Source organism: Manis javanica, chromosome 13 (assembly GCF_040802235.1).
Source record: "Manis javanica isolate MJ-LG chromosome 13, MJ_LKY, whole genome shotgun sequence".
Taxonomy (NCBI): Eukaryota; Metazoa; Chordata; class Mammalia; order Pholidota; family Manidae; genus Manis; species Manis javanica.
In genome coordinates this window covers 87223593-87248485 of record NC_133168.1, presented here as the reverse complement: position 1 = coordinate 87248485, position 24893 = coordinate 87223593, and the positions used below count along the sequence as shown (strand labels likewise).

General features: G+C 50.8%; 1 protein-coding gene across 7 annotated transcripts; it reads left to right on the top strand.

Moving 5' to 3' along the window:
• The first annotated feature begins 3312 nt into the window (after nucleotides 1-3312).
• SLC5A5 (solute carrier family 5 member 5) lies at nucleotides 3313-14486 on the top strand. 7 transcript variants are annotated; one of them, XM_073220126.1, is made up of 16 exons: nucleotides 3313-3669; nucleotides 4473-4538; nucleotides 4856-4922; nucleotides 5083-5150; nucleotides 5974-6128; nucleotides 6587-6727; nucleotides 6811-6940; nucleotides 7788-7876; nucleotides 8780-8892; nucleotides 8968-9038; nucleotides 9470-9556; nucleotides 9645-9838; nucleotides 11389-11513; nucleotides 12209-12324; nucleotides 13429-13518; nucleotides 13947-14486. In XM_073220126.1, exons 1-16 carry the CDS (start codon nucleotides 3313-3315, stop codon nucleotides 13956-13958), a joined length of 1881 nt encoding a protein of 626 aa, XP_073076227.1. In that variant the 3' UTR covers nucleotides 13959-14486. The 7 variants fall into 7 exon arrangements, with proteins under 7 accessions (XP_073076227.1, XP_073076225.1, XP_073076224.1 ...); XM_073220124.1 differs by having other exon boundaries at nucleotides 13429-13557; nucleotides 14138-14486; XM_073220123.1 differs by having other exon boundaries at nucleotides 13429-13557.
• The last annotated feature ends 10407 nt before the right edge of the window (nucleotides 14487-24893 follow it).

Sequence of the window (24893 nt, the reverse complement as noted above, 5' to 3'; positions counted from 1 at the left end):
ACAGCATTAAATAATGCTGCCCTTGTTTCCTTCAACCTTGCCAGCACAGTGCATTTGTAAACTTTGATGGCTGAAAAAATAACATTTTAGGATTTGAATTTGCTTTTCTATGAAGTAAGCACTATTCCCTGAATTAAAAGTCATTTGAACTTGACTTGTTTCTCTGCTGGGCTGCTGATCATTGTTTTGTTTTGTAAAAGCTCTTCACACAAGTGGGGCAAAAGTCTGAAAAAGAAGAGAACTCCCCGACTCAGCAAAGGGAATCTTGCTGGAACCACCCGGAGCAGAGGCTTGGAGCCAGGAGGAAAGGGGCCGGTGTGCTGGGGTCGGCATCTTGAATCTCTGACCACCCTGCCTGGTCCGCTGGGGCCCACCCAGCCAGCCCAAGGATAAACTAGGGCGGGAATTGAACCCACACAGCCACGGGGAACCCCTCCTGCATCCTCAGGCTGAGGTACTCAGGCCCTGCAGCTCACTCCTGAGTCAGGACCATTAGGGGCAAGAGTGGGTGCCAGAGCAAGACAAAACCCATGGGGTTCCCAGGAGACCAGACCCAGATCCTCAGAACAAGAGAGGCCATCTGAGAACGAATCAGAATCACATTGGGATCCTCAGAATTTAGGATCATGAATTCTCACAGGTAAGGACACACCAAAGGTAATGCCAGTTCACTACAGAGGGCAGGGTTCAAGGACAGACCCAGCAGGCCTTGCTGAAGCTGGAGTAACACAACCTCCCACCCCAAGTCCCTGCCACATCTCCAAGGAGCCACGGGAGAGCACTGGAGGTGCCCAGGCAGTGGGCAGGGGCGGGGCAGTAGACCCTGCACTGCAGCCGGAGAGCCCTGCCCCTTCTCAGATTACAGCTGCTGGCCCTCTAGGGATCTCCCTGCCCCTCTCCGCCCATCAGTGGTATGGAGGTGGAGAGGGGCTTCCCTCCTGCCTGCCCCCTCCCCCATTCCATGACCGGAATTGTGCAATCAGGTAAGTTAACCAGCATTCTCCGGGACTCACTCGTTCTCGACCCATGTCTGCCCACCTCGGAGTTCCCCTCCCAGAGGCCCCACATAAAGTGGCTTTCCCAGGCCAGCGCTCAATGACCTTGCTTTATTTATTCTTGTCACCCAATGGCTTCTGAAATGGGTATTCATCCGCTGGCTTGGCCAGTGCCTGAGCTGGTGTGCAGGGTGGGTCCAGCTGCTGCATCTCCAGCTCCTGACTCAGGGCCCTGCACACAGAAGGCGCTCAAGGCGCTCCAGCCCTGGCATCAGTCTGGATCCTTCCTCCCACGGCCAAAAAGGATGTTATCTCATTCCAGAATCTCCCTGTGGAGACAAGGTGTGTCGCCCCCCACCCCACCCCCGCTGGTGATTTGTATACATTTGCATTCATTTGCATGGCTTTTCGGGAAGGGGATCTCCCCCCAACCCCCCGAAGATTTCCCTTTCCCCCGGTTTTCCAGTAGGATGCAGGGCGGCTGGCCTGGCCTGTGAAAATGTTGGGCTGTAAGAGGAACTCGGTGTCTTCTCCACCCTCCTGGCCCCGGGTGGAGGGCGTATGCCAACGGGCAACAGATGCCCATGTGGCAGCTGCGGGGCTGCAGCCCAGGGGAGCGGCAGGCCCGCCCTGCACAGCACGTGGAGAGGGAGAGAGAAGACAGTCCTGGGGGACACGTGGGGATTCAAGAGAGACACAGAACCCAGCTGGAGTGGTGTGCATGGGGCAAAGGAGACCTCCATGGGGCGGCAGAGGCTGGGGAGGACTCTAGTGCCACAGCAGCCAATTCTGTGGATTGTTAGATCTCACCCATTTGGGGAGGAGGTAACCCCGTTTTGGAGGCCAGGCCAGGACTGGAGCCCAGAGGTCAGAGCCTACAAAGGCCAAAGTCTCACGGGTGCACCAGTGAAGGGCCCCAAGATGATAGTGTCTGGGTCCCTTATGGCATGACCACAGGCAAGGGACTTCCCCTCCCCACACCCTGGTCTCAATTTATGCAAATAGGTATATGCCAGACACTGCCTCTCTGGGTAGTCATGGGTCTCCATCAACCTAGGTTCACGGCCGCTGACAACCCCTCCCCCAAGACTTTAATTACGTAATTAATGCCTGGTACAGGGCAGAACTTAATGCGTGCTTGATTAGGGAACCAATGAATGAATGAAGTGGATTCTGTGTCACGCTCCTGCTAGGCCTGCTTCAATTCATTCCTCTGAGGCATGGGCCATTTTATCCCTATTTACAGATGAGGAAACTGAGGCCCAGAGAGAAGGAAACACTTCATCAGGACTTTGAATCCCAGTGTGTCCCACTCAGCCTAAAGGAAGGCTTTGGTGGTGCCCTCCCGCTGGGCTCTTGAGAAACGGGGTGGGTCTAGGTACCATTTGGAGTTCTAGCAGAGCCAACTTTCCTCAGGCAACCGCGCAACCCTTTAACTGACCGGTCCTGTGGGAGAGTGAGCTCCCCGGTAGCTCAAGGCAGAACAGCGCAGTGGGGATTTGAGTGCTGAAGCCACTGCTCTGGACTTGTGGCCTCCTGTGAGTGACATGCCATTTCTGAACCTCAGTTTCGCCACCTGCCCACTGGAGACATTAATAGTCTGCGGTCAGTGCCCCACGAAGCAGGGACATTTAGGAGCCACCCCGCCCTCATCCCGCAGCCACCACGTGGCCCGTCCAGGCCTACCCAACCCAGTCCAGGGCGGAAAGGGTGCCGGTCCCGCCCGCCCCCAAATGCGGGGGCGGAGTTTTGCCGACCCGGGAGGCGCATAAATCTGCAGCCGGCCGAGAACTGTCCCTTCAAGCCCCGCTGTTAGGGTCTCCAGCTGTTAACGCTGAGCACAAATTCCTGGGAGAGCGACCGAAGGCTGGGCGAGGGGCACGCGGCTGCCTGGGGCAGTCGAACCTAATGGGAGGCGAGGTGGACAGACAGGCAGACGTAGGAGGTAGACGGTAGATGCAGAGGAGGGGCAGGGAGGCCGACCCCTGCGGGTAGGAGCCCAGATTCCTTGCCCAGGGGGTTTGGGCCTTAGCCCCCTCTCGCTGCCTCCCCCCGGGACAGAAGGAGAAGGCTTGTGTCCCCCACAGACGGAGTGCATACCACCCGAGTGGACGGCAGCAGGTTCAGGGTTCCGAGCCCGTCTTCCTCCCTTCCTCTTACCTTAGGCAAGAGGCGTGCCTCTCTGTGGAGGACAAGCATCCTCCACCTTAGCGCAGTCCCGGTTTCTGGGCTGCTGTCCGCTTCCCTCACCCGGGGTGTTCGGTGTTGGCTGGACTGCCCGGTGGGAGGCTGCGCTTGGCCCCCGCACCTGTACCACATGGAGGACGTCGAGGCGGGGGCGCGGGGCACGTTCGGAGCCTGGGACTACGGGGTCTTCGCCCTCATGCTGCTGGTGTCCACGGGCATCGGGCTGTGGGTAGGGCTGGCGCGGGGTGGGCAGCGCAGCGCAGAGGATTTCTTCACTGGGGGCCGACGCCTGGCGGCCCTGCCCGTGGGCCTCTCGCTGGCCGCCAGTTTCATGTCGGCCGTGCAGGTGCTGGGCGTGCCGGCCGAGGCCTACCGGTACGGCCTCCAGTTCCTCTGGATGTGTCTGGGCCAGCTGCTCAACTCTCTGCTCACCGCTGCTCTCTTCCTACCGGTCTTCTACCGTCTGGGCCTCACCAGCACCTACCAGGTACCAGGCGGAGGCCCGGGGGCAGGACCTGCCAGGCTAGGAATGCAGGCGCCAGGCAGGGGGAGGCCCTGGGGCTTTCAACTGCTATATGGGAGGCCGCCGACTTGGTACTTTAATGGGGGCCCCCAGGCAGACAGGTGGAGAGGGTTCTGGGAAGAAGCCCCAGGCGATGGGGTGAAGGGCAGGAAGGAGGAAGAGGAGCGGGCCTCCTGGTTCCCTTCGGTGGAAGTCCCCGCAAAGTGGCACCAGGCTCGGCCAGGTGTGCACTCACGTGTGAACAGACACACACCTGTCCCCCAGTGGGTAGCACCCGAGTGGACGGCAGACGCGGGGCTCCAAGCCCGTCTTCCTCCCTCCCTCCTACCTTGGGCAAGAGGTGTGGCTCTGCTCGGCTTTCCCAAATGTCCGACCTGGCTAATTATAGGACCTCCCTCCAGAGCAGTGGGCAGTGATTAAAATCGTAACCGGTATACAGTAGGCGAACAATTGGTCACAGGTACTCTGTGAATCAGGGGGCATGTTGATTCAGAGCAGCGCCTCCCCGGGGGCTGATTACCCACCTTTGGGCTGGTGGGGGTGGGGGGCGAGTGCGCGCCTGATGGAGCAGGCCTCCGGGGCACAGGCGCGGGGACGGCGCGTGTGGACAGGTATTTGAGGACAAGTCTGTGTGCGCCTGAGTGCGGAGAGCGCAGTCGGCCTCTGGAGGGAGGGCAGAAGCTGCGGGTGCGGGGAAAGGACCCCAGAGGCCTCGGGCCCCTGGGTAGGACCTGTCCTAGTGACCACGAGCCCACGGCACCTTGCAGTACCTGGAGCTGCGCTTCAGCCGCGCGGTGCGGCTCTGCGGGACTCTGCAGTACCTGGTGGCCACAGTGAGTCGTCTCGGCCCCGCCCCAGCCCAGTCTCTCTCTGGGGTCCCGCCTTCGTCGGCCCCGCCCACAGCCCGACCCCCGTCCTTCACCTCTCCGCCCCCATCCTGCCAGGCCCCACCCACCCGCCTGTCTGGCTCCGGCCCCTGCGGACTAGACCACAGGTTTGGCCCCCAGGCCCCTCCCATACGCTCGACCTGAACCCTCCCTACCACCGTACTCCCCCTGCTTCTGGATCCCCTATATGTCCAGACACCACTACCACGCTCTCCCCACCCAATACGCCCCACCGCCTCACCTGCCTCGCTCTCTGCCTGCAGATGCTGTACACCGGCATCGTGATCTACGCCCCCGCGCTCATCCTGAACCAGGGTTTGACTCTGGGAGGTGGGGGAGCATGTGGCCAGGAGGGAGCACAGGCTAGAGACTGGACAGGAGGAGGGGAAGGGGCGGCCCCAAGGGAGACACGGGAGGGAAGAATCCTACAGACACCGGAGGCCAAGCCTGCACTCTGCCTGGCTGCCTAATGAGGGGTTTCCTTGCACAGTGACTGGGCTGGACATCTGGGCATCACTCCTGTCCACTGGAGCCATCTGCACCTTTTACACGACTGTGGTGAGCGATCCTACCCACCCACTCCATGTGGCGGCTCCATGCCTGCTGGCTGGGGGAGACCCTAGGCCCGCTTTCCACTTCTTTATCTCCCCTTCCTCCTGAGGAAGCCCTTGGCCAGGCTCCCCTTCAGTTTCCTCGCCTTTGTAAAGAAAGGTGATTTGAAAGGCTTATGTCCAGGGATATGCTAGCTTCAGGTCTGGCTGGATCCAAGGGCAACAGTGGTGCCTCTGAGTCCCTCTCCCAACTCTTGAGGCCCCAGCTGCTGTGGGTTTCCATCCCTTCTGGCAGAAAGTGAGTTCCTGTTTCAGGAAGCGCTGGCTGAAGTCCCAGGAGAGCTCTGTTTGTCTGGCCCAGTCTTGCCTGCAGGATGAGCCATTCACAAAAGTTTCTGGGACTGGGAGGTTCTGAATGGTTATTCCTGGAGCTGCAGGTGGGGTTGGTCTTACCTGAAATACCTGCCATGGGGCTTCTACAAAGGAAAATCCAGGGGCCACCATAGGAAGGCAAAGGCATGGAGGCTGGAGGGTAAAACAACAGCTAATAATAATAGTAGTAGCAATAACAGTAATAATTGTGGCAGCCATCACTCACTCAACATTTGTATTTGCCAGGTGCTGTTCCAAATATTCACTCATATTAATTAATTAAATCATCACAACCCCATCATCAGGAAGGGAGTTATGGTTATTAACCCCATTTTACAGATGAGAAACTGAGGCAGAGAAGAGCATCATCACTCCCAGCCACTACCAGAGGCCAGGCCAGATTGGCCCCAGACAGGTTCCTGTCTGACCCTCGTTTCATCCTCTGTCACATCCCGCAGGGCGGCATGAAAGCTGTGGTCTGGACCGACGTGTTCCAGGTCGTGGTGATGCTGACTGGCTTCTGGGCAGTCCTGGCCCGCGGGACCGTGCTCGTGGGAGGACTCGAGCAAATGCTTGAGGTTGCCCAGAACCACTCCCGGATCAACCTGATGGAGTGAGTGAACATGTAGAGGGGGACACTGCAAAACGGTGCGCTGGCATCCCTCTGCCCTAGGAGAAGCCAGCAATGCCTCCTACTCCAGGAAGCCTTCCCTGCTCCCCTCCCTAGATTCCCCACAGACAGAACCCTGTCTCCTGTTTTCTACAGTCCCTTAGCCCCTATCCCTCCATCTTGCCCACACCTCTGCCCCACTCCACCCCCTAACCCAGACTGAGGACTGAAGGCTCTATGAGGTCCCAGCTGGGCACAGAAAGAATGGTTTTTTGAATGCATACATGGATGACTCAGTAACAAATGACTTTTCAATATGGTAAACTCCTACTCACACTTCAAAACCCACCCCAGATGTCCCCTTAAGGCTTATAAGGTCCAGAGCAGCTATCTGGGGGCCCTTGAGAGGGTGAAGTCAGAGTGGCATTCCCAGGTGGCTGACTTGTCCTGCCCTCACCTAGCTTTGACCTGGACCCACGGAGGCGCTACACATTCTGGACTTTCGTGGTGGGTGGCACCTTGGTGTGGCTCTCCATGTACGGCGTGAACCAAGCACAGGTGCAGCGCTATGTGGCCTGTCGCACAGAGAAGCAGGCTAAGCTGTGAGTGTTTAGGAGGGGCAGGGTGTGGGCCTCTGGGACATACTATCCCTTGCTCCCCAGCCTGAGGCTGCCCCTTTTGCCAGAGCCCTGCTTATCAACCAGCTGGGCCTGTTTCTGATCGTGTCCAGTGCTGCTGGCTGTGGTATCATCATGTTCACGTTCTATATAGACTGTGACCCTCTCCTCACAGGGCGTATCTCTGCCCCGGACCAGGTAAGTCTGGCCCAAGCTCCTAGGCCGTTCCCACCTTCACTCCCACTTCTGGATGGATGAACCTCTGGGGGCAAGGGTGGAAAAGCATTCCTAGAAGAGAGAACAGCATGTGCAAAGGTCCAGAGGCAGGGAAAGGCTTGGCTCAGAGGAGGCTCTGGGAGGAGTGCAGAAAATGAGGCTGGGAGGCAATGGGGAGCCCTGAGAGGTATGCAAGCAGGGGAGGGGCACATTCATACTTAGAGTCAGAGACTCCCTGAGGGATATCAAGGAGAAGATGGGAACGTGGTCCAACATCAAATAATGTTGCTGATATCAATAATGACCAGCTCCCTAGTCCCAAGCACCTATTCTGTGCCTCATGCTGTTCCCTTCACAAGCAGTTAGTCTCCCATCAGATCCTTCAACATGTGATGAGGCCAAGACTGTCATGCCCCCTCTTTACACATGAGGAAACTGAGTCTGAAGGGGAGGGGACCAATGGTATTGTCACACCCTGGCTGGAGCTTTTTCCCTAGAGTCAGGAGAGGCTGGGTCTACTGTTCTCTCCTGGGGTCAAATCCTGGACTGCCTGACTGTGCAACTTCAGGCAGGGATTGCACCTCCCACTTTACTGTCCTCATCAGTAAAATGGTGATGACTCGGGATTCTGCCTCACTGGGAACCCAGGGCTCTGTACATGGTGGTGCTCAGTGACAATCCTCAGGTACATGCAGTCAATCAACAAACACACACTAAGTGCCCCCTATGGGCCCAGTCTTCACTGAGCACTGGGAATGAGCAGTGTGAGGACAGAAGCCCCTGCCCCTGGGGTGCTGCTATCCCAGAGGTTGACCCCTGATTCCCCTAGTACATGCCTCTGCTGGTGCTGGACATCTTCGAGGACCTGCCTGGAGTCCCTGGGCTCTTTCTGGCCTGTGCCTACAGTGGCACCCTCAGGTGAGTGGCCCTGAATGCTCACCCAGTCACATCTGAACCCCTTGGGGCCTCCTGTCCTTATTGGCCACACCCCTATGGGATTGGATGTTCTGGGCATGTCTGTCATTTACTCTTCCTGCTTAATCCCAGGGGACAGTGCCGGTGGGCTTGACACCAGTGAATTGGCAAGGTGGCAAACTCCTACTCACACTTTAAAACCCATTCCAAATATCCCCCAGAAGCCCATAATATCCAAAATGGTCATTTGGGGCTTTTGGAAGGGTGAATTCCGTGTGGCATGTGGCTAACTTCCCTGCCCTCACTCACTTTTGACCTGAATCCACGGAGGCACTAGGCTCTGCACACAAGGATCTCAGCTGCGGGGTCTTTACGTTCTTATCATCTGGCAGGGACACAACTGACTCCCCTCTCTCCCTTACTGTTCCTTCCTGCCTGCCCCAAGCAAATGTTTATTGAGCACCTGCTATGTGGCAGGTACTGCTGTTCTAAATACTGAGACACATCTGTGACCAAGCAGTCCCCCACAGCTGTCTTCAGGGGCTTCACATTCCAGTGGTTTGGAATCTTCTGTAACTTCTGGCCACATTCCTGCTCCTGCTGTGACCAGGGTCCACATGGCAGTTATCTGCCCTCCCCTATTATTACTCCATAATGAGAACTTGCGTCATTTTTGTCCTTAGTCATGGGTGTCCTTGTGCCTTTGGGGGGGTGTCAGGTCTGTGGGGCTGTTGGGTGGGTATCTCTCTCTCTTGGGAGACTCTCCCCTTGGGGTGGGTGGGGTCCTGGCAGGTCAGGTGGTACAGGCAGTTGGGGGGGCCTCCCTCAGCAGGTGGGCCCAGAGGGAGTGTGGCTGGTCCCTGGATGTGTGCTGATGACCCCGCTCCTTCTGTCTGTGTCCCCCAGTACTGCGTCCACCAGCATCAACGCCATGGCTGCCGTCACCGTGGAGGACCTCATCAAACCGCGGCTGCCGAGACTGGCCCCCCAGAGACTTGTTGTCATCTCCAAGGGGCTCTGTGAGTTGGGGGGACCCAGCTGGGGGGGCCACAGCAGCCTCTCCCCAGCTGACAGTGCCACCCCGTCCCCTACAGCGCTCATCTATGGCTCAGCCTGTCTCACGGTGGCAGCTCTGTCCTCGCTGCTGGGGGGAGGCGTCCTCCAGGTGAGCGCCCCCGCCCCCCCGCATCCACCCCGTCTCCCCAAGAGGTGGCATCCTCTGTGTTGAATTGAAGCTCAGACAGGGTCATTCTTTCTGGGTTCTGTCTGACCTACCGGCGGCATACTTCTTGCGGCCACTTACCTGGACTGGAGGTGATGGGAGGTGGGAGGTTGAAGGGTGGCAGCCTGGAGGAAGGAAGGGCCTCACCCTGGCTTGGAGATCTGACCGGACAGAGGATCAGCATCTTTTCCTCCAACCAGGGGAAGAAAGGCAGGAAGAGGGAGGCCCCTCCCCTTCAGAGAAACTGAGGCACGGGAAGTCTCAAGGCCCACAGTGGAATCCCTCAGGCCTTGCTTCCCCAGCGGGTAAACTGAGGCCAGGAGAGATGGTTTGCTCTGCTCTAGCCCCACTCCCACCCCCACCCACTCTCCCAGGGCTCCTTCACCGTCATGGGAGTCATCAGCGGTCCCCTCCTGGGAGCCTTTATCCTGGGAATGTTCCTGCCTGCCTGCAACACGCCGGTGAGTAGGGTGCTCCCAGTCCGGCGAGAGCCCGGGAGGGGAGGCCACCAGCTGGACACGCCTCCCCTGACGCTGGCTCCGCCCCCAGGGCGTCCTCTCTGGGATGGCAGTGGGCGTGGCGCTTTCGCTGTGGGTGGCCGTGGGCGCCGCCCTCTACCCGCCCAGCGCACAGTCCATGGGGGTCCTCCTGTCATCAGCCGCCAACTGTGCGGCGCCCTCAGCCAACGCCTCTGGCCTCCTGGGGCCCCTCCTCACCACCAACACCTCCGGCAGGGCCTCCAGGTGAGCGGGCTGCTCTGAAGGGTGGGCATCAGGCAGAAAGAAAGTGGCTTGGGAAGAACTGAGGGAGGGGCTTCCCCAGTAACGGAAGGACATTTCCAGTGGAGGGAAGGGAAAGTATAACGGCCAGTTCAGTTTGGTGCATTCCAACTATAGTGAGCTTGGGGCGGCTTTAATGGGGGAGAAAGGATAGGAGATGAAGTCCAGTCAGAGGTATTGGTCTGATTTTTTTTTTAATTAAGATATAATTCACAGGTCATAAAATTAACTGTATGAAAGTGGCCTTTAGTACATTCACAATTTTGTGCAATGAGCACCTGTCTAGTTCCAGAACATTTCCATCGTCCCAAAAGACCTCAGCCCCCTCCCCCAGCCCCTGACCCCCAATCTGCTTTCCATCTCTATGCATTTGCCCATTCTGGATATTTTGTAAAAACGGAATCATGTGTTATATGATCTGGGGTATCTGCCTGCTTTCACTCAGCCTGATGTTTTTGAGGTTCATCCATGCTGTAGCATGAATCAGCGCTTCATTCCTTTTCGTGGCTGAATTATATTCCATAGTGTGGATGACCACATTTTGTTTATCTAACACCAGTTGGTGGGTATTTCCACTTTTTGGCTATTGTGAAGAGTCCTGCTATGAACATTTGTGTACAAGTTTTGGTGTGGACATAGGTTTTCATTTGTCTTCATATATGCCTAGAAGTGTAATTGCTGGGTCGTATGGTAATTCTGTTTAACTTTTTGAGGAACCACCAGCCTGCTTTCCACAGTGGCTGAATCATTTTACATTCCCACCAGCGATGTACGAGGGTCCCAATTTCTCCACATTCTTGCAAATACTTGTGATTTCCCTTTTTTTTTTCAATTCTAGCCAACCCAGCAAGTGTGAAGTGATACCTCATTGTGGTTTTGATGTTGAACATCTTTTCATGTGCTTATTCATCATATTTATGTCTATTCAGATCCTTTGCCCATTTTAAAATTGGATCACCTGTATTTTTATCGTTGAGCTGTAATTTATATATTCTTTATATCTTTATATTTTCTGGATACTAGATCCTTATCAAATGTATGATTGGCAAATATTTTTTCCCATTTTGTTGTTGTCTTTTCATTCTCTTGATAGTGTTCTTTGATGCACAAAAGTTTTCAATTTTGATGAAGTCCAATTTATCTATGTTTTCTTTGGTTGCTTGTGATTCTGGTGTCATATTTAAGAAATTATTATCAAATACAAAGTCATAAAGATGCACACCTATGTTTTCTTCTAAGACTTTAATTTGGTTTGACTGTGAGGGCAGTGGGAAGCCATGGAGGGTAATAAATGGCAGGAGATGATCTGAGTTACACTTTAGTAATCCTCCCTGTGGCTGGGCATAGAGAACATCTGGGGTGGGTGCAGGATAGCAGGAGGGAAAAAGAACTGGCAACTGTACATGTCTGGGTGAGCAATAATGGAGAAGTGGGCTAGGCCCTGGCCATGGAGATGGGAGCAAGTGAACAGACTGGGAGGCTTTTGGACTCATGCCCACCTCTCCCATCCCCAGCCCTGGAATGGACCCTGGTCGACCTGCCTTAGCTGATAACTTCTACGCCATTTCCTATCTTTATTACGGTGCTCTGGGCACACTGAGCACTGTGTTATGTGGAGCCCTCATCAGCTGCCTGACGGGTAAGCAGGGCATATGCCTCCCTCAAAGAGCATCCTGTCCATCCCTGTGCCTCCAGGACCCACCAGACAGGGAAAGGAGGGAGGACACTCCTGTAGGCCAAGCAGCGCTGCATGCTGAACACGTCTGCACCTTCGTGCTGCACCGCCTTCAGGACAACACTGCACCTCCAGGGCTTGTTCTATTTTGCAAAGGCAGAAACTGAGGCGCCCCCTACCGCCTCTCTATTCCCTCCCTGTGCCCCAAAGACTAAATCCTTGCTAGAGTCTGAGGGGGTGGGAGGGTGGGGGCACTGTCCTTTGTGCTGAGATATCAGGGCCTTGGTGACTCTCGGAATTGGGAATCCCACAGAAAAGTGGAAAGAGATCAAGAGAAACCTGCTTCCTGAGTATCAGACTGTCCATTTCCCAGGCCTTTATTGAGTCCTTCTCTGTGATGAACACTATTCTGGACTCTGGGACACAGCAGTGCATGGCATCACGTGCTGTATCCTCCCGGCCATCCACTGATGTTGTATTACAACTTCTCATTGTGTAGATGAGAAAACTGAAGGGCAGAGGCTTGTCAGCATCCCCAGTGGGTCACTGTTGGATCTGGGGTTGAAACGCATCTGAGCTCTGCCATCCCCTCCCCAGGACCTGGTCTCCAGTGCCCACTGCCCCTGCACTAAGTACCTTCACTTATCTCTGCCTTTCAGGCCCCACCAAGCGCAGTGCCCTGGGTCCTGGGCTGCTGTGGTGGGATCTTGCACGACAGACAGCATCGGTGGCCCCCAAGGAAGAAGTGGCCGTCCTGGATGACAGCTTGGTGAAGGTTCGTCTCAGAGCTGGGCTCCCAAAGCAGGGGGAGGGGCAGTGATGTGGCTTCGGGTGCTCCGGGTACAGCCATACTTGGGGGGCTGATGTGGCAAGTCACCCTCATTCTCAACCTTTTGTTACCCCTCCATGAAAAGTCTCATTTAGGAGCATATGTGTCTTCAACACTTTTCATTGGCCCCTTTAACAAAGACTGAGCAGAATTTCACTCTATGTATTCATTTTCCTCATATCTGTTTTTACAATTACTTCCACTCCTTGGCAGGTGAAACTGGTTTGCCTTTAGGGTATTGATATAAAGTCTCTCTGAAAATGAAATGACTTAATTTTACTTAAGTTGACTAAGTGAGTCAACTTAGAGAACATCTTACATCAGAAACATGACAGGGGGTAGCCCATCTTCAGCCGAAGCCATGTAGTTGCTATGTGAATGCAATGCCTGGGGGGCCTAACCCAGGCCTGCCCCTGCTTTGGATTCTGTGCTTCATTCTATCACTTCTGAAGCACCTGCTGTGTACCCAGCCCTGCTGTGGGGTCCCAGCCCACTGTCTAAAGGGAACAGACAGAGCTAAGAAGAGAAGGATCTCAGCAGGTGATGAGGAGTAGGACAATAAAATAGGATGTTGTGATGGGGTGGCCTGTTGGAAGAGGTAACTGTTGACAGAGTGCAGAATGAGGAGAAGGAGCCAGGCATAGAGAGATCTGGGGCAAGGGCATTCTTGGTGGAGGGCAGAGCAGGTACAAAGGCCCTGAGGCCAAAGCAGCCTTGACAGGTGGAGGACTGGGGAGGGAAGAGATTTGGCTGAAGTGTTTTTAAAGCTCCCTCCAGCTGCTGTGGGGAAATATTTATTTTCCTGGAGGGAAACAGAATCAGATAGAGGAGGGAGGCAAGCATCTGTGTTAGCACTGATGGCCTGGGCTGTGGGGTACATGGAAGCTTTCCAGGCAGAGGGGACAGGACTGGCTGGTGCACTGGGCAAGGGGGTATTGTGCAATCCTGGCCAGGTTCTGCCCTCTCCAGCCCTCCATGTCCCTATCTGGAGGATGCGTGACACAGCAGAAGTGGGCGCTCTGATGGGTCTTTCTTGCCCAATCCCCTCAGGGTGCCGAGGGTCTGCCCCCTGGAGCCAACAGTTCTCGTGACTTCCTTCCCACTGAGGAGAACAATCTGCTCTTCCTGGGGCAGAAGGAGGTGAATGGAGCCGACTCCTGGACCCCTGACAGTGGACAGGTCAGAGGTCATGAACTGCAGGAGACAGATCTCTAAGCCAGCCCGGGACTGCCTGCCTGGGGTGGCATCTCAGGGTGGGCCAGTCCCAGGCTACAGGCCAACAGCCTCAGGCTCCCAAGGCAGGGCTGCATGTCTCTCCCCACACCCCCCACCCCATCCCACCCCCCACCATGGGAAGAGGCAAAGCCCCACTCTAGGGGGTCGCTTATCCAGCCCCCTGCTTCCAGGCAGCCCCTAGTGTTAGCTGTTGCATGCCTGCCCACTCCCCCACAAAACAAGGCTGGGTTTTTCTCTACCTGCAACAGAACGATGTTGGAGTCCCCTCTGGATAACATGGGAAAACTCCAGGCTCAGCATTAAGGTCTGAGATAGTCTCCATTTCTTCCCAGGCACATGTCTGAACCTTAGCAACAATTTCGGAGGTCCTCAGGTCCAACCCCCAGAGCCCCATTTCACAGGTGGGGAAACTGAGGCCTGGAGAGGGGCAGCAACTTGGCCAGGGTCACAGAGCAAACCAGAGACTCATCGAGAGTTGGACACCCTTCCTTCACCCGCTGTTTTCCTTCCTTTGGTGGGTCAGATGTGACATGACCCCTGACCTCAGGAGCAGGAGGAAAGGAGGAAGGAGAAGTAACGTTTCCAGACTCCCGCCAGTGCTTGGACATTTTATCTATCTCACCCATCAAGGACTCTGAACCCATTTTACAGAGGGAGAAACTGAGCTCATTTTACAGAGCTCAGTGAGGTTGCCTGAGGTCACCCAGCCAGTCAGGTCTGGGCAGGGACAAGCCTGGGCACTGCATGATGCTGAGGCTCCAATGCCCTCAGGGTCACTGGTGTATAGGGTCAGGTGGGTGCCCTGGAGTCATGCCAGACCCTTGGTTGGAGGCTTCATCATGCACATCAAATAAACAGACACTGAGGCGTGATGTTCTGTGCTTTCTGAAAAATGTTAGCATTGCTTCTTCAGTTACATCTGCGTGTGAATCTGTCTCTTGCCCCAAGCCTATGACTGAATGCACGTGAGTAGTTCAAGCATCAGAGTGAGGTGATCACTCCAACACTGGGGTGCATTGTGCCACACTACTGGATGTGTATCTTCCCTCACCTTCTGACTCGCTCCTGAAACATCACCTCCTCACTGCGCTTTGCGCTGGACCCCGCCAGCCTCCATGGTGTCCCCTCACCAGCCTCGGGTCTCTGCCCATGCACCTGTCACGGCTCCCGTGGCCCCTGGGGGAGCGTCCCCTGCTTGTCAGTAGTTGGGGTTCCTGTACTGGGTTCAGTAGGATTCCCCCAAATCCATGTCCAACCAAAACCTCAGAATGTCAGCTTATTTGAAAATAGGGTCTCAGCAGGTGTGCTTGGGTAAATTAGGATAAGGTCATACTGAATTAGATGGGTCCTGAATCTAATGGCTGAGCCCTTCTAAGAAGAGCAGAAGAGACACAGATGCAGGCACATAGGGAGAAAGCCATGGCGACACAGAGGCAGGGACTGGAGGGATGCATCTGAAGCCAAGAGTCCCCAGGGACTGCTGGAGCCGCCAGAAGCCAGAATGGGGGGCATAGCAAAGAGCCTGTCTGAGAGCCTTCAGAAAGAGCCCAGCCCTGCCAAAACCTTGACTTCAGACTTCTGGTCTCCAGAACTATGAGAGAATAAATGTCTATTGTTTTCGTCTAAGGCAGCCTCAGGAAACTAGCACACCCCTGCCCATTGGGAGGGGTGCTCAGTGACCTGGCCCTCTGTGCAGGCTGTTTGGTGGAGACCTTCCACTGGTTGATAGTCCTTGCTCAGAGCAGAACCCACCTTGGGGGTAGCTAGAGGTGTGAGGGGCAGGGGCGGGGCTAAGACTCCCCTGAGCAGAGCAAGCTGCTCTGGCTGGTTTTTTAGAGACCATTCATGGTGTCACATGTATCAATAATCCATCCCTTTCTATTGCTGAAAAGTATTCTGGTGTACAGGTGACCCACAGTTTGTTCATCCACTCACCATTTCGACCCTGAAAACAGCCAGTTATTTTACCAGCAAAATGGGTTTATGGCAGCAAAACAGGAATGGCAAAGGAATTGCAATTCGGGACACCCAAGCTATGGCAAAACCATAGGCAAGTTGGGAGAACAAAGGAGAAGAACATTACATTCTAGAGAAAAAGGAGGAAGTTGGGAGGGTCTGCTTTGAACCAATGCCTGCTGGCAGTGCAGAAAGGTGAGAGTTCAGGGTAGTGATGGTTTCTCATTGGCTGAGTCTGACAGTCTCTCATTGGCTGGTCCGTTGCCTAGAAGGAAGAAAATCTTCATTCCTTCCGTAAGAGTAATAAAATATGCTTCTTCCTGTTGTAAAATGTAAGGTACATACCTCCCTGTGGTGGTCTACAGTTGACATCAAGTGGTAGGGCATGAAAGCTTTATTCTTCTGGCTTCCTGACTCTATTTTAAATAAGGTTTCCTTTTTCAGTTTCGCATTTACAACTTTTGATCAAGCTCTTCCCTTGAAAGCACCACTAAGCAAGAGGTGAGTTATCTATGTCCCTCAATACCAGGAAGCCATTTCCCGACTGTCAGGTCCCATGCTGCGGGAAAAGTGCACAGCGGTGGGAAACCACTGCAGGCCACAGTTGCGCAACAAGGAAGGATGGATGAGAGAACTCTCAGGTACTTCCCACAGCAAGTCTATTTCTTGCTGAGGTCATGGGTGTTGGAAATCATCCTGAATACTTTGTGCAACTGGGTGTCTATTGCTCACAGAGGAGTTTATCCATGTGCAGAAGGTGGTGTTTGCTATCACACGGATGCCTCCTTGTTCAGCAAGCAAGGTAATCGAGAGCTATGCATTGTCCAAAACTATTTTGGCACATGAGTCAAGTGATCATTGGGCTGCTGCTGCTCTGGCTGTGGAATTGACCAGCTCCCCTCATGTGAGGGGGGATTTTTAATCAGGTGTTCGTTAACTCCAATGAAGGGAGAACAGTTCTCCCTATGGAGGTAAGCCTAGACTCATTTTAGATGGCCATGAGGTGGACCAGTGGGAAAGCTGCTGTGTTGTTATGAAGAGAAAAGAGAACAGAAAATTCAACAAGAGCACATTGCCCTTTATCCTCCAGCTTTCAAGGCAATGAGTTGCCCAAGGGTAGGGGCCATTACCAAAACCTCCACCTGTAAAAAAGTAGCCAGAAGATGCACATAGGTCTCCCTTTTAAGTATTAGCATTTATGGACCCATTTGCGGGTATAGAGGCATTAGCCTCATTCAGCCAAGACTCAAATACCATATTATCACATAATGAAAGTCTTTCTAATTATATGGATATGACAGCCAGCTTACAAGATGGGTAAGACAGGACTGACTTAAAATGGCTATTCTACGGTGTCTTTTACATATATTTGAGAGATCTTGTTTCTCCAAACCTGGGTTACATTGAGGCAAGAAACAGGGTGTGTGGATTTAGTATTCTATTCTAACCTTATAAAAGGGACACATGGGACAATTTAGGCATGCTGGGATTGCTGCAAGATCTCTTAAAGGGTGAACTGTTGTTATGGAACAGATCAGGATTTCTGTTACCAAATGCAGTAGTCAGAGAGGTTACCCTCTGTTGGAATGGATTGGGAAATGTGGATAAGAGCATTATCTGCCTAAGGAGGAGTGGGAGAAAATAGGTTCAGATGCAGAAGTGAGAAAAGGGTATACAGGTCTGGTCAAGGCACCCTGGGAAAGCTGTCTCCATCAGACGCAATCTGCTTCAATTCCTGGACATTTTTACTTTGAGGCTGCCAATCCAGGTGCAGGTTCAGCCAGGTTGGGTGCTTTCTTAAATGCGTCACTTGAATCCAAGAGTCTCTTCCCTTAAGTTTGGCAGCACCATGGTTGATTTACCCTCCCTGGTAGGTGCTTGCAATGACGTGGGGCCAAGTCCTTTTGGAGGTGTCTTTTCCAATAGAGGAAACCTCTAGGTCACAAAGTGGGATGTTTAAGGTCTACATCTCCTGGGAGCGCACTGTGAAAGACTGCTCTACTGAAGGATGGTTATTCTCGACAGAAGTGATTAGTCCTTTACAGGACTGAAGTCTATCCCCTTTTGCTGACTCTGGGTCAAAGGAGGCAGGGGCCAAGTGCATTGGATGTCCTGGGACTATTTCAAAGGGTGAGAGTCCATGGTTCCAGTGGGGTGGAGCTAAGATTTAGAAGGACCAAAGGCAGTGCTTTTGGCCAGGATATTTGAATGGTGTCTACATATTTCTCCAGTTGAGTCTTAATAGTGCCACCACTGTGTTCGGCTACCCCTGAGACCTGAGGACGGTAAGCACTGCGCAAGGGTAGAATCAGCCAAACAGCACAGACTTGTCAAAGACCTTGGCAGATGAAGTGAATCCCCCAACACTGTGAAGCTCAAGAGGGATTACCCAGGCATGCAATGATCTTTTCTAACTGGACTGTAGCCACAGAAGATGCTGTAGCCTGTCTACAAGGGTAAGCCTTAGTCCAGAGAAAAAACACACAAGCCATGACTAAAAACATATTTATATCCACGATATGGGGAGAGCTGCATAAAATCTATTTACCAAACCTCAAATGTCCAATGGACAATTTAAAATATCTGGGACTATGATTTCCTTCATTTGTGGAGTATAACAATAAAGCAAAACTGAAGGAACAAAACAGCAGCAGACTCACAGACTCCAAGAAGGGACTAGCGGTTACCAAAGGGGAGGGGTGGGGGAAGGTGGGTGGGAAGGGAGGGAGCAGGGGATTGTGGGGTATCATGATTGATGCACATGGTGTGTGGGAATCATGGGGAAGACAGTGTAGCACAGAGAAGGCAAGTAGTGACTCTGTGGCATCTTACTACAATGATGGACAGTCACTGCAATGGGGTATGGGGGGCACTTAATGATATGGGTGAATGATAGAAGGAGAGATGGCTCACTGAAAAGTATTGAGTGTGATGAGAATTTAGGAGGGCTTCTACTACATGGGCTATTAGAGGTCCCATGATTATTTCTTCACTGGCTGTAACAAAAAGGGCTGTGGCAGGAATGGCTCTGAAGCAGGGTCCAGTTGATGGCTATGCTACCCTTCTGGGTTGATGACAGTCTCCATATTTTGGGGTGAGTACTCTAAGGGCATTCCCTTCCCTCTCACATGCAAAGAGGAAAAGGGGGAGGTGATACTTAGGATTTCCAAGGGTGGGGGCTTTATTAACCTTTTCTTTAAGGCTCCAAAGGCTATGTCATCCTGAGTTTGTAGGTTTTGAATACAATATATAGGGATTAGGCCATAATAGAAAAATTTGGAATGCAGTTTTGACAGAAGCCAACTAGACTGAGAAAACCTCATAATTGGTCCTTAGTTTTGGGTTTGGGAAAGGTCAGGATACCACAAAGCCAAGCTAGATCTAAACATAGCCCTTGTTTCTAGCTCAGGTTCCCTAAATATCAAACCTGAGTTTGAGCAAACTGGAAATTTTTCCTTGCAGACTTTATTTAACTGTAAGACTAAAAGGTTTAACAGGTAGATCCTTGGGAAAGAGAGCAGAAAAGTATGTCATCTAAATATTGTAACAAAGTAGAGCCTCCAGAAAACTTTATAGCATCTAAGTCAATTTTTAAGATTTTGGAGAAGTAAGAAGGACTCTCAGTAAAACCTTGGGGCATTACCATTCAGGTGTACTGTTATCCTTCTCAAGGAAAAATGATAATGGCTGGCCTTATCACAAGGATGCTAAAGAAGGCTCTACGTAAATTGATCACAGTGAAAAATTTGCTTTCAGGGTGGATGGAAGCCAATAAAATATGGGGGTTAGTAACAACAGGGTGTCGAGGGATAACAATATTGTCTATGTCTCAGAGATCTTGGAGAACCTCCATCCTCGGCTATTGGGTTTTCTCAATGCAAGGATGTTACAGGGCAGGGGATAATGAGGTCCTGAGCCTTATAGTCTTCTATTATGGGCTTGATGCCTTGAGGGTTTCTTTATTTATACAGTATTGATTAATGTTGGGAAGAGGTTTTGAGGGATCTCTTTGAATCTTCATAGGAGGTGCACTGTGATTCTGCCAGTATCAGTTGAAGATTTTGCCCATAATGAGGGTGGTAGCTGACCTAATAGAGACAAATGGTTTAGTGTCCTTAGAATTAGCCCCTCTGAGGTGGATGGAGCACATAAAAGATGTTGAAGAATCACTTGATTCGCCTACTTTATTTTGGTTGCTCCTTTTGAAATTCTAGAATTATTTTCTCCTTTTGGGAGAAAGAAATTCCAGCATATTTTTCTAAGACATCTCTTATTAGTGATATTTAGTGAGTCAGGGTGGGGGGTGGGTAGGAACTAAGGAGAAAAGAAGGCGTATCTCTTAGAGGACCTAAGCAAAAGGGAGAAGGTTTAGAGATAAACTGTTGAGGTCTATTAGAGACCGCCAGGATTTGAACTGTTTTGGCATTGAACTGAGGCAGTGGGTCGAGCAGCATAGTGTAGCTCCAGGGCTAAGGAGGGTAGACAAGGAGTTCATTCCCAGTCTGGAGGATTGTTTTTCTGAGCCAATTAAGGGGGTGGATTGGGAAGAGCTCCTTATTCTTCCTCCTCCACTCTTTACATGCTAGGTGTTTTACTCTGTACTCTTTTGTGTTTCCCTTGACTGCTTTTGTGGATAGCTGATTTTATTTTTTGCCTTTAGTTAGTATTTGCTTGGTCTGCTTTCTTTGCTGTGATTTTATTTTCTCTGGTGACATCTATTTAGTCTTAGGAGTGCTCCCATCTAGAGCAGTCCCTTTAAAATACCCTGTAGAGGTGGTTTGTGGGAGGCAAATTCCCTCAACTTTTGCTTGTCTGGGAATTGTTCAATCCCTCCTTCAAACTTAAATAATAATCTTGCTGGATACAGTATTCTTGGGTCAAGGCCCTTCTGTTACATTACATTAAATACATCATGCCATTCTCTTCTGGCCTGTAAGGTTTCTGCTGAGAAGTCTGATGATAGCCTGATGGGTTTTCCTTTGTAGGTGATCTTTTTCTCTCTCTGGTTGCCTTTAATACCCTGTCATTGTCTTTCATCTTTGACATTTCAATTATATGTGTTGGTGTTGTCCTCCTTGAGTCTCTTGTGTTGGGAGATCTGTGGGCTTCCATAGTCTGAGAGACCATTTCCTTCCCCAGCTTGGGGAAGTTTTCAGCAATTATTTCTTCAAAGACACTTTCTATCCCTTTTTCTCTCTCTTCTTCTTCTGGTACCCCTATTATGAGAATATTGCTCTGTTTGGAGTGGTCACACAGTTCTCTTAATATTCTTTCATTCCTAGAGATCCTTTTATCTCTCTCTGCATCAGCTTCTCTGCCTTCTTGTTCTCTGATTTCTATTCCATTAACGGCCTCTTGCACCTCATCCAGTCTGCTCTTAAGTCCTCCCATTGTTTGTTTCACTTCTGTTATCTCCATCCAGACTTCATCCTTTAGCTCTTGCATATTTCTCTGCAGCTCCAACTGCATGGTTATGACTTTTATTTTTAATTCTTTTTCAAGAAGCTTGGTTAAATCTGTCTCACCAGGCCCTCTCTCTGGTGTTTGAGTGATTTTGGACTGGACCAGGTTCTTCTGCCTTTTCATGGCAATAGAAGTGATCCCCAGTGAGAGGCACGTGTGTCAGCTGGAAGAACAAAGTCCCTTCCTGCTCGCTGGTCACCTTGCCCTTCACCACTGCCTGTGCCAGTTAACCACACACAGGGAGCAGCCTCTGGAGCAGCCCCCCAGATGCCAGGGGGTCGTAGGTGCATGGTGTGTGTTCTCCTGCAAGAATGGCACCCCTTTGTGCCTTTCAGACTTTGCGCCAGCTTCCTCTGCCTATGTCAGGCAGCTGTGCACAGGGGGCAGCCTCCGGGTCTGGCCCAGTTAGCCGTGCGCTGGGAGAAGACTCTGTGTGGTTGCTGTGGGTGGGTCAGCAGGTTTGCTTGCAGTGCTGGCAGCAGAGGGGAATGAACAGCAGGCTGCTTATCACCATGAGGGGCTTTGGAGCTGCATTGCTACCCAGGGGGTTAGGGCACCTGAAGTTCCTTAAAATTCCCAGCCTGCTAAGCCGAGTGTGCCAGGATGATTTTGTCCACCTGTTAAACCCTTATCCCTTTAAGGCTTTTAAGCCCCCGCTTTTCTTTTGTCCCAGGGGAGCCGGCTGTGGGGACCTGCTCACAGTCTCCATTTCAGATTTTACTTTTCCATTTCTAATATCCAGTGCACCATGCACTGTGTGTCTGTGCTCCCGGTGCAGATGACCAGGGCTGGGTATTCAGCAGTCCTGGGCTTCCACGCCCTCCCCGCTCGGATTCTTTTCCTCCCACCAGTGAGCTGGGGAGGGGGGAGTGCTCGGGTCCCACAAGTTACTGCTTTGTATCTTACCTTTTCGTGAGGTGCTGAGTTCTCGCAAACGTAGATGTAGCCTGGCTGTTGGGAGATTTCTGCTGCCCTACTCACCTGCCATCTTGAGAAATCCCCCTCACCAACACTTCTCTGATTATTTCCATAATAATAGGTGGGAAATGATGTCTCATTGTGGTTTTGATTTGCATTTTCCTAGTGATTAATGATGTTGAGCATCTTTTCTTGTGTTTATTGGTCACTTGTACATCTTCTTTGGAGAAATGTTTTCAGTTCTTTGTCCATTTTTAAAATTCAGTGTTTCTTTTTCTGTTGTTGAGTTTTATGAGTTTTAATATATTCTGGATATTAACCTCTTATTAGATATATAATTTACAAATAGTTTCTCCTATTCTGTGAGTTGTCTTTTCACAGTTGGAGTGCCATTGGATACACATTTTTATTTTTCATGAAGTCTGATTTTTTTATCTTGTTGCTTGTGCATTTTGTGTCATTTCTAAGAAATCATTGCTAAATCCAAGGTCATAAAACTTTTCCTGTATTTTTTCAAGAGTTTTATAGTTTTAGCTCTTACATTTATGTCTTTGGTCCATATTGAATTAGTTTTTGTATACATTTTAAGGCAAGAATCCAACTTCATTCTTTTGTTTGTGGCTATTCTTTTTCACCAGCACAATTTATTGAAAAGACTGTCCTCCCCCCTCTCAAGCCCCATTGAATGGTCTTAGCACCCTTGTCAAAAATCATTTGACCATATACGTGAAAGTTTATTTCTGGGTTCTTCATTCTGCTCCACTGGTCTATATGTCTATTTGGGTTCTGGACCCAATTCCAATTCATAGGAGGGGGTTTTCCCCACACCACCAAGCAATTCTCAGAATACCACATGGGTGTCCTACAATTAAACTCAATTCTGACACTACCTGAAGATAGCATCAGATTCCACAGGTTAAGGGCTTAGTCCCACAAGACTGCTTGTTCCCTGCTCCCCGTCAAACATCAGTTACAAGTCCAGGTTATCACCTGTGTTTCTGACCAGCCAGCTATAGATTAGAGGTTCAAACATCCCCTCTGACTCAGGATGCCAATCACAAGTCCAAGTTATTACCTGTACTTCTGACCAACTGGCTACAAATCAGAGGTTCCCACCTCCTCGGGTTCAGTTAATTTGCTGGAGAGGCTAATAACACTCAGAAAACCTATTTGCTCACTAAATTACCAGTTTATTATAAAAGGGTATAATTCAGGAGCAGGCAGATGGAAGAGATGCACAGGGTAAGATTTGGGTACAGGGCCAGAAACCTCCATGCTCTGGGTGCACCACTCTCCCTGAATCTCCACATGTTCACCAGCCCAGAAGCTCTCTGAACCCTCTCTTCTTGGGTTTTCATAGACGCTTCATTACAGAAGCACAATTGATTGAATCATTTGCTATTGGTGATTGATTCAAACTGCAGCCCCTCTACCTCTTTCATGGAAATCAGGAGGCAGGAGTAAAAGTTCCAACCCTCTTTTCCTGGTTGGCTTATTGGCAACCAGCCCCCATCCTTAGGTGCCTTCCATAAGTCACCTCCTTAACATAAATCCAGTTTTGGTGGAAAGGGACTTACTATGAATAACAAGACACGCATTTCACCTTTATGCCTCTGAAGCATTTTCAGGAACTGAGGACAAGATGAGATAGGTAGAAAAAAAAAGGAGAGACCAGCCCAAGCCTACATGCCTAAGACCTGATGAAGTGTGTTGTGACTCAGACCACTGGCTCTGTAAGGTTCTAAGATGTTTTGTTTTTCATGTCAGCCTATTGTTTTAACAAGTTTTATAGCCACCATGTCCTAAGTTTAGAGACCCCTTGGTCAGATAATCAACAGACCAGGACACAAACAACTTGTGACATGAACGTAAGGTTGCCCAATTTGATGTCTGATGGTTGCCTTTTCCTCATCAGACTAATTTTCTCACCCTTGGGTGGAGATTTTATATGCTAATGCTACATGAGATGATGTTGCATCATACATGTATGTACATAATCCATGCACATGTGCTAATTGAAACCCTCCCTACTCATGCTAGGTGACCTAATAACTAATAAATAAATATTTTTGCTCCACATAACATGAGCTACCCTGATTCTTCTTAGGGCTGACTCTCTCTTAGGCAGCCCACCTTGAAATCTCAAGGGGTTTCTGTTTCCATACTTCTCTAATAAAGTGCCTTGCTTGTTTGCATACTCTTAAGTCTTGGTGTTACATTCTTTTAATATGCAAAAACAAGGACTGAGGACCCTGTTCTAGGGTCTGCCAGTAACAAAGAAACCAAATATTTTGACAAAATATGCTCATGTTGCTTTTATGCTCCAAGGGTTTGGGAGCTATGAGCCAGGAATTGTGGATGAAAACCAAACTATATGAGACATATGTAACATATATCTTACAAATCACAATATTACAATGTTTATGTAGTTTTGGCTCTTTGGGGTTCCTTGAGACTCCATGTGAGTTTCATGATGGTTTTTCTGTTTCTGCAAAAAACACCACTAGGATTTGATAGGGATTGCACTGACTCTATAGATTGCTTTGGGTAGTGCTGACATCTTAACAGTGTTGTTTTCCAGTGCATGAACATGGAATGTCTTTCTACTTATTTGTCTTCTTTATTTTCTTTCAGTAACATTTTGTAGTTTTTAGAGTACAAGTCTTTTGCCTCCTTGGCTAATTTTATTCCTAAGTATTTTGGTTTTTTTTTAAATGTTATTATAAATGGAAGTGTTTTCTTAAATTCCTTTTCAGATCGTTCATCATACCATATAGAAATGCAACTGATTTTAGTATGTTGATTTGTATCCTGCAAAGTTCTATCCTGTAACTTTGCTGAGTTGGTGTATTAGCTCTAACAGCTTTTTAAATAGAATCTTCAAGATTTTCTGCATATAAGATTATGCCATCTGCCAACAGAGATAATTTTATTCCTTCCTT

Excerpts from the sequence above, each read along its gene's own strand:
- SLC5A5 (XM_073220121.1), top strand. The coding sequence starts at position 3,313 with ATGGAGGACGTCGAGGCGGGGGCGCGGGGCACGTTCGGAGCCTGGGAC. Across the intron at positions 4,923-5,082 it reads CCAGGGTTTGACTCTGGGAG|TGACTGGGCTGGACATCTGG; the intron begins GTGGGGGAGCAT and ends TTCCTTGCACAG. Across the intron at positions 11,514-12,208 it reads CCTCATCAGCTGCCTGACGG|GCCCCACCAAGCGCAGTGCC; the intron begins GTAAGCAGGGCA and ends TCTGCCTTTCAG.